Here is a 9327-nt window from a genome sequence, read left to right on the forward strand (position 1 = left end):
CGGGTTGGAGTTCAGCTTACGAGGCCATGAAGGACAGAGCCCAGTTGCTTTCTTTAATGAGTGGGCTCTTGCCATATGGAAAGGTCTGGGACTAATGGAGAAATCAGAGCTTTGCTGATATTTCTCCACAGAGCTTTGGATCCTGAGCCTGCAGAAGCCAGATCCCAGCCGAGGGAGGAGCCTTCTGTCCTCACTGGGTGGGTCCACAGAGTTGGGGACAAAAGGCTACAGACTCATTTTCCACTTCCGTTCATCTGCCTGTCCTGCAGCAGTGAGGTCTCGTCTGGCAGAGGTGGAGCCGTCGAAGTAGTTGAAATGCAGCGCACCATACCTCTTCTGCTCTGCCTCGGTGAGAACTGGGAGAAGAAGGGCACCAGGCTGGGGTAGAGAGGGGGATCAGGTATCAGATGAAATCTCTGACAGGACAGGAAACTATCTTCCAGGGCTGAGTCTACACATAGCGCTGCAAGGACCAGCAGGTGAGTCCTCCCCTGCACCCTGTGTCCCACTCCAGCCTCAGCTCCTTGCCCTCCATTGTGGGGGCACAGGCTTAGGCTGAGGGTTAGTAACAAGGAGACACCTTGGAATGATCTAGGAGACAAAAAGGTCCCTTGATCCAGCCACTTATTTCCTTTCAGGCATCCTTCCGAAACCGTTGCTCTGGGCCACTCCAGGCTCTGTGATCCCAATGGGGAGTTCTGTGAGGCTATGGTGTCAGGGGATCCTGGGGGCACAGAGTTACCATCTGAAAAGAGAAGGAAGATCGACATTCTTGGCCAAACCAATCATATTTGGAAATAAGTCCAAGTTCTCCATCCCATCTATGACCAGAGATGATGCAGGGCGATATCGCTGTTACTATCTGACCCTTGCCAGCTGGTCAGAGCACAGTAATGTTCTGGAGCTGGTGGTGACAGGTGAGAGGATACTCAGGCTCAACTCCAAGCCTCTTCTCTCAGGAAGAGGTCCACTCTCAAGGGTGTCCCCCTCTCATAGCCCAGCCTTGGGGACACTATGGGAGATGTGAATCCGTTTCACACACTGCCTCCCTCTCTCCTAGGAGTCTACAGGAAACCCAGCCTCTTGGCCCTGCCCAGCTCTGTAGTGACATCAGGAGCCAATGTAACCCTCCAATGTACCACAGGAGAACGTAACAAGTTCACTCTGACTATGGAAGGAGAAGCCAAATTCTCTTGGAACCTAGAATCACGACGTCTTCCCAATGGACAATTCCAGGCCCTGTTCCCAGTGGGCCCAGTGGTTCTTGGTCCCAGGTGGTCATTTAGATGCTACAGCTGTGACAACCAAAATCCCTTTGTGTGGTCCATACCCAGTGACCCCCTGGATCTCCTGGTCTCAGGTGGGAAGTCCCTGTCTCTGTCCTCTCTCTGCTCAAAATATCAATCATGTCCTTAACTCTAGGGACATTTTTCTCAATTGCTGTATTATTTGGGGATTCCAGCCAGATAAGGTTTGTTCCTCTAAGAAAACAGGGCTCCTTTGCTTTGAGTTCACCCCAGCCCCTTTTGAATTTAGAAATTGCCACATGGTCAGGGGAGGGTGTTGGAGAAAGCTCTGGCTTGATTTTGGACAGTGAGCAGTGGGAGGGTCCGCAGGGAGAGACTTGGACAGTACCTTTTCCTTTCTTCATTGCCAGAATCGTCTACTCCCAGTGCCCCATGCTCAGAGCACATCACCATACCAGGATGCACTGGAAGTCCCATCTCCGTACCCTCTGCTCCCAGCTCCACAGCAGGTGAGTCTTGGGCTTCATCCCAAACATCCCGTATCTAGGCTGCCTAGAGCTCTCAGCCCATTTCAGCCCTTGTCACAGACTCAGCTACTCTCCTGTCCAGAGACCTGAGCTTCAAGTGGAAGTATAAACAGATCTGGGCAGGACAGTGTCTTCTCCGGTCCTTGATTTTCTTCTCTCTGTATTTCCTGAGTGGGGACAGCAGTGCCATGTTGCTGGACTCTAAGAGTTTGTGGTGATGAATGTAAACCTCACACAGAGCAGGGTCATCAATTAAGCAAATCACTTCATAATCTAGACGTCACTCATGGCCATGGTCTGGGAAGGAACCTGCAAGTTGTGATTGGGATCTCGGTGGCTTTTCTACTCCTGCTCACCATCTTTGTGCTCGTGCGACTGCAGCACCAGTGCCACTGCAGGAAGGCAGGTGAGGAAGGAGAGGATAACCTGGTTTGCACCTAGGGAGGAATCAGCAGCTGGGTTTAAGACCACAAAAGCTAAAGGTTTCCAGGTCTGACACCGATGATGGGAAGTCTTAGTAGGTTCCACATGGGTGTCACAGGCCTGCCTCCTTCTCATCACCAGGACCCAGCTCTGCTGACACCTGCCCAGAGGACTCCCACAGCTACCAGGTAAATCATCTTCCTTCCACCCTTCACCTGTCATCCCACAGTTCCCAATTCTCCATCACTGAGTGATTTCCTTTCTTAAATCTGTGCCCCTTGAATTCAAGGCCCTGGGGTCCCTGAGTCCTAGGCCCCTTATCTGTGTCTCCACCATGGATCTCATCAAGCTCCCTGCAGGTTGCTGCACAGGGAGTAAGAAGTGGTGTCCTAAAGCCTGCGCTCTTCCTGCAGTCCCCATCAGCAGTCCCACAGAGAGCACTGCCTCCTTGAAGTTTTACTGTCTGTGAAGCTGAGAGTGTGGCTGATGCCCCCCAGCACCAAGCAGTCTGTGTCCTCAGAGCATCCCAGAGCAGGGGACAGACAGACAATGGTGATGGATCACTGGCCAGGCCCAGAGACCCAGGCAGTACACAGCACGGTGAGCCATGCATGGCAGGGAAGAACAAGTGCCTATGTGAAGAGAAGGAAAGGCTCTAGGGAACAGTGCCGAGAGGACCCTCTGACCACATGTGTGTCAGCAGAGACCTGAATACGGGACATGCCTGTGACTGTCCCAGGGGAGAAGCATTCCTGCCAGGGAACAAGAACTATGAGGTCAAATGGGGACACAGCACTTTGTCTAGGAGCAGACTGCAGCCCAGTGTCACTTGAGTTTATGCATAAAAGACAAATACAGAGCTCAGAGGGCTCAGTCCCATGGGTCTCCAGGCTCTGATGGTGCTCATGAAGCCAATGAAGTTTGCTCCGTGAGTGTCCGAGCTGAATGCTGTCACAGTGCTCACTCTGGAGCTCCTATGGGACCCAGTGATGGTGGAGAGCAGAGTCAAGGTGCAGCCTTTGTCACTGTCTCCCTGCTGCAGAGCCCGGAGCCTGAGGACCCCAGGAAATGAACTACACTCAGAGGCAGTGCTCCAGGAAGGGAAATTGAGTCCAGTCTACTGCAGGTCGCTAGTCTCTCCCAGACTACTCCTTCATTCCAGTCTCCAACCTCTCTCCCTACAGGCAGCTGACTCTGAAGGCAAACAGGGAGTGACCTATGCCCAGCTGAACCGCTTCAAGCTCAGACAGGAGCCAACCACAGGCCCTTCCTCACAGAAACAGAAGTTCCCAGCTGTGACCAGTGTGTATGCCCCCCTGGCTGTCCATCAGCAAATGAGAGACCTCAGACCCCACAGTGCAAGAATTGGCACCTAGGGCCCTCAAGAGGGACAGGAGCTGCCCCATGCACACTCAGCTAAGGACCAGGGGCAGCCTGGGGGCCTGGCGTGGGACTCTGAGATATTCTAGAAGTTGCCTGATCATGAAATCCAAGGTAGCTACATCAACACATCTGAGTATTTAACAAGTTAATTTTTAAAATAATGAAGACTCAGTGAAAAACATCACAAACTCATCAAAATTACCATGAGATTAAAAACATGCATCAAGGTCATGAAGTATCTGTACTTTAGAGTAAAGGAAAACCTTAAATAAACTGAAATAGAAAAACAAGTCAATGATTTCTAGGTGAAAGAAAATGGCATTAATTTTGACAAAGAAAGTAGGAAATAATGACCATAGCAACCATTAGTAATTTAGATTAAAACAGTATAAATATATACTTGTCCTTAAAAGCTAATAAAGTTTATGAAACCCAGGGAACATTGTAAAGGAAAACAATATTCACAAAAGAAATACAGAAGGAAGGCGTGTCAGCTTGCACATTTGGGGAAGATGATGTTCCCACCAGAAAATCTCCCTCATAGCAAAGAATACACCCTGGAGTCTAAAAATATGAGCAAGGTGGGTGTCTTATTTATTTTTTATTTGTTACTGAGAGAGGATACCCGATGCCCAAAGTTGGGAAAGGAAAGGTTTATTTTTTGTAGCTTTGGAGGTTTTAGTCCGTACTCAGTTGGCTCCAAGGCAGGATGGTATGGTAGAGCAGCAGTTTATGGCTACTGCTAACAGCAAAGTGGAAACAGCAAGAGAGACACATCTTTTTTCTGCCATTACATTGTATGCTGGTTCCACCTCTATGTGGGTGTAGCACCGACAGCATCAATCTAAGCTCTAGACAATAAATCAATCATAAATGCATAATGCAAAGGCATGAGGCCTGGGGGCGACCAACATAAACAATGCCAGTGTGGTTACCCCAAGAATCAAGGCTGGATGAGTGATTTAGATGATCAGTGTATTTTACTACATTTATAGAAAAAAGGATAAATGTGTTCACCTGAGGAGATGAACAAAAGTGTTCTATGGAAAACCAGCAGGTGTTCACAATGTCAAATATTAGGAAAAGTGCTCAATTGAATTGAATGGAAATTTACAAAACACCTGGAAGGAGCCTTCTACTTACAAAGAAACTTGGTATCTCTACCCCAAGAATTAGGAAGGAGACAAGGAACTGTGTCACTGGGCTCCTGTTCATCATTTCTCTGGAGGTCCAGGCAAGGATTAAAGACAAGATTATAACAGCAAATAGCAATGACACAATGACAGAGAAAACTAAAGGATGGGCTGTTACTCTTCAGAAATTGTCAGAGTCATCATGTGAAGGCAGCTTGATTCTGTTCCTATACAACAGAAATTCTTTAGGAGGAATATAATAAACATATCAAAACACAGAGTGCAAAATTAAAATTAATGTCTCCAGACATTTGTGGATACAGGGAAAAGCAAATAGACCTGAACCAACATGGGGAACAAAAGAGCCCTCAGCCTGTGCTCCCAGGAAATCCAGGCGGTGAGAACGCATACATGGTGATGATGTTGGGAAGTGTTTCCAGGTGGGAGGGAGAGCCTTGGAGACAATTAGGAGGACAGAGAGGAAAGTACAACACAGAGAAGGAAAGGCACAGGCCCCCACCCAGGAGGTGACCTAGGACAACCTCTCAGGGGAGGGACAAAGGGGCTGTTCCCAGTAGGGTCATCAGGGTCCCAAGTGAACAGGCTGGAGGGGTCAAGATGGGGCTTCCCTTTCTGAGCCAGGTTTCAGGAGCCTCTCCTCCTCCCAGGAGTCAGGACAAGAGGAAACTGAGGCAGGCCATGGCAGGGGTGGTTGTGAGCAAGAGACCCTAGAAAGTACGTCCAGTGTGTGTTGGGCCACAGTCTGTTGGGAAGAGAAGCCTGAGAAAGCTTTCTCCTCATGCCTGGGCTTTTGTATCCTATCTCAGGAGCTATCTGGATATGACCTCTAGGACCCCTTCATTTCTTTTTTTTTAAATTTTATTTAAGTAGAAAAAAGAAAAAAAACAGAAAAAAGGGTACAAGTTATACATAATTTCAGAAAAAATAAACAATAGGAAATAACTAGTTAATTACATATTGTCATCTTAGAGATAGTTGTTGGAGTTAAAAAATTAAAGCATACATAGGGGACTTTCAAACAGTGAGACTGCAAACAGTTTTGTTCAATGATCCAACAAAACTCAGTAATATGGTTATCTATCTTATACACTTAAATATATATGCAGTTATATCTTTTAGAGAACTTTCTTTTCCTTTCTTTTGAACAATAACAATTACACATTTTGGGTTTTATTACTCCCACAGTCCTTATTACTTTTTTTTTGAAGAAAGTAAAACCAAATGTGACATACCAGGATAGAGTCAGTCAAATCAAAAGGAGGATGGACATAATACATAATGTAAAAACAAAATACAAGGTGATCAACAATGGTTACCACAATGCCTCTTGTTATTTTAAAAAGAATTGCCTATATCATGTTATAATAAAATTGAACAAAACAGTAAAGGATAAGACCAATAAAACCAAAACATTGGAGACAGTAGAGGACTTCAAAAGAAGATAATAGTCAACCAGAATGGGCATCACAATGAATCTTATTGTCTTCATAGTTGTTGCCTATACTTTCAAACTTGGTACTATCAAGCATAACAGAATAGAGGAAAATCAGTCAAAACAAGATGGTGAGAGCAATACAGAGTTTCAAATCAAGTTAATAGGAAATCAAAGGGGGTTACTGTAATATATCCTGCTATTTTTTATTTATTTTCCATTAATTAAAAGGATAAAAATGAAAAAGTAGATAATAAAAAGGAGATTGAGATAAAAAAAAAAAAGAGGGCATAACAACAAAACAGCACAAGTCAAAACATAGCCATTTAAGCAAAATAGTGTTTCACCACAAGATAATCTCAACATAATAGTAGTTACCACAGTATCTCTTCCCTTAAATTTTTTGGGTATAACTTCGTATACTTTAACAACAAACATATCAAGACAATGTAAAATCATTCAAGAGAATGACAGTATTACAGGTATTTAGAATCAACTAACAGAAAAATGAACAATGGTTTCTGTATAATCTCCTTGTCTATAAAAGTTTTTGTTTATATTATCACATATAATAAAATCCAATAAGATACCACATGTTAAAACCGATGTAGACAGAAGAACAAAAGCTTGATGGGACTTCAAAACAAGAGGATATTAAATCAGCACTACCTATTATGATGTCTTGTTTTCTCCAAAATGGCTGTTCCTACCATCCAACCTTCTCTGCCTCATTTCTGTTGAGCTCTTTTTCTGTCATTAGTTGTCAGTTTGTCCTCTTTATTTCACTTTCTGCTCCATTCATTGTGGCCACTCTGCCACTGTTTCTGGAATCTTGGTATTTTTCATTTTTTGAATATCCTGCAGTAATCTCTGTAGAGTTGAATTGGTGGGTGCAAATTCCCCTAGTTCCTCCTTATCCTGGAAGCACCTTGTTTTTCTATCAATTTCTAGGGAGAGTTGTGCAAGATATATCACTCTTGGCTGGAGGTTATTATCTTTCAAAGCTTGAATTATTTCCCCCCACGCTCCTCGTGATTTGATGGTTTGTGCCGAGAAGTCTGCTGTAATTCTGATGAGTGTTCCCTTGTGAGTGATCTGTTTCTTGTCTTTGATGGCTTTTAATATTCTGTTCTTATATTGGATTTCTGAAATTTTGATTATTATATGCCTGGGTGTAGCTCTGTTTGGGTTGTAGGTGGCTGGGGTCCTGTATGCCTCATACATCTGAGTATCTTTACTTTTTGCTAAATTAAGGAAATTCTCCTGGATTATTTCTGTGAATAGATTTTGTAGTTCATTTGTTTGAGCCCCTACTTCTTCTTTTATGTTCTTAATTCTTAAGTTATAGATCCTCTTATCATCTTCTAGACTTTGTGTTATGTCTGCTGTTTGTTTTCTTGTTATTTTTAAGAAGTTTTTCATTTCATGCTCCCACCTTACAAATCTGTTCTCCAGTTATGATAATCTATCCTTAGTTTCTTTCAAGCTGTTATGCCCCCTTCATTTCTAATCTCACAAACATTCTGTGATGTCTCCAGGCTCCATGGGAAGGGATAGGAGAGGCATTTTGGTGAGTTGATGACAAGCCACAAAAGTTGTCTGCTAGCCACCTTTATTACAAATATTGCAGTCTGAGGCTGCAGCCCTTCCCCACACCTGTGGTCCCTGAGCCCCGTCAGACACAGGCAGGAGGCTGCTCAGCCCCATCTGGATCCAACTGCGGGTGAGGCTGAGCCCCCAGCACAGCTGCTCCTGCAGAAAGAAACACCAGGCTGTGGGCACTGCCAGGCATAGCCCCTCCTGTGCCCCCTGGGGCCTCTGAGCTCAGTGCTCCCCTGAGACTCTGGAGGGGCCTGCTCTGTTTCCTGGGTCACTGGGGTCTCTGCCCAGCAGGTCTGGAGTGCAGTGCTGTCTAGCTCTGTTATACAGTTGGGTTTCACACTTGTGTATTGCACTGTGTTTTTCTCTAAAAACAAGAATTTCCTGTGAAAATTCAAACACATCAATTTATACATTAAAAGGTACATGATAAGGTGTTTAAAACTGTGTTGTATTAGTGAACTTTAGCAATATTTTGAAGTTTCACTTAGTGGAATTGTGTATATACACAGGAAATTTGTAATGTGATTCAATATTTTAAAAATTGGGGGGCTGGGGATTTAGCTCAGCGGCACAAGCGCCTGCCTTGCAAGCAGGCAGTCGTGAGTTCGATCCCCGGTACCGATAAAAATGAAAAAGACAAAAAAAAAAAGAAAAAAATTTTAAAAATTGGTGATTTAAGTCTTGATGACTTTATGTTTTCGGAATAATAATGTTATGCAAGGAAGTTATTGGTTTGTGTATATTAATTTTATTTCATATTATCTTAAGATTCTCTTCCAATAACCTTTTAATAATCTAGGATTCATTGATAAAAGATATGTCAAGCAAAATTTATTTCACAATTGCATACCTACCCTAATTATTATTATATAAATATATTGATATTTTATTATATCTAGATATACTTAGTTCATATCCAAGGTTATTTATCTTTATTGTCTGTCTCTGTCTCTGTCTCTGTCTCTCTCTGTGTCACTCTCTAGTGTACTAGAGTAAGGACGTAACCCAGAAAACATGACAGATTATTTGTTCAGGAAAATAACTGTAGGCAGAGACTCAGCAGTCAGGAAATTACATGGATGAATGCTCTAGGAGCACATTTATAATGACTATGCTTACAGTATGTGTTTTATATGTTTGCACTTCTTTTCACTTTCATCCACATCCTTTACTTATTCTGCTTGTATCTTTTTACATATTTACTATAGGTCATTCTGCATGGATTTACATATGTGTGAACTAGATGCACTGATTTTAGGAAAGCCTGACATTTCCACTTTGTGAAATATAGACATGTGTATGTGCCTATGTGTGTTACTCTGCAGGTGTTTGAAACCATGAAGTCATCACTTAAAGTGAGGTTACAAGGATAAGGTGATGTGGGGTCCCTGGCTGGGTCACAGGCCCAGAAGTTCAGCCTACATGAACCTGAGATTCAGGAGCCCTGAGGGTCAGAGCTTCAGGCCTGGATCCTGGTCCTCAGTCAGTGAATGAGGGGAAACTCACCTCCAGGAGAGTCACTGTACATTGTGCTGTGTTCCAGATAAACCAAGAGCTCA

General features: G+C 43.9%; 1 protein-coding gene across 1 annotated transcript; it reads left to right on the forward strand.

Annotated features, from left to right (window-relative positions):
* The first annotated feature begins 269 nt into the window (after positions 1-269).
* On the forward strand, positions 270-5196 carry LOC134476922 (leukocyte immunoglobulin-like receptor subfamily B member 4). The gene is made up of 8 exons (XM_063253294.1): positions 270-349; positions 444-479; positions 639-917; positions 1061-1360; positions 1658-1756; positions 2052-2180; positions 2339-2385; positions 3382-5196. Exons 1-8 carry the CDS (start codon positions 316-318, stop codon positions 3571-3573), a joined length of 1116 nt encoding a protein of 371 aa, XP_063109364.1. The 5' UTR covers positions 270-315; the 3' UTR covers positions 3574-5196.
* The last annotated feature ends 4131 nt before the right edge of the window (positions 5197-9327 follow it).

The sequence above is a fragment of the Cavia porcellus genome, unplaced genomic scaffold, assembly GCF_034190915.1.
Source record: "Cavia porcellus strain 051 isolate PalLab524CR breed Dunkin Hartley unplaced genomic scaffold, mCavPor4.1 scaffold_7, whole genome shotgun sequence".
Taxonomy (NCBI): Eukaryota; Metazoa; Chordata; class Mammalia; order Rodentia; family Caviidae; genus Cavia; species Cavia porcellus.

Bases quoted from the DNA above. Each gene is read 5' to 3' on its own strand.
- LOC134476922 (XM_063253294.1), top strand. From the start codon at position 316: ATGCAGCGCACCATACCTCTTCTGCTCTGCCTCG. The intron at 918-1,060 runs GTGAGAGGATAC...CCTCTCTCCTAG, and splicing joins TCTGGAGCTGGTGGTGACAG to GAGTCTACAGGAAACCCAGC. The intron at 2,181-2,338 runs GTGAGGAAGGAG...TCTCATCACCAG, and splicing joins GTGCCACTGCAGGAAGGCAG to GACCCAGCTCTGCTGACACC.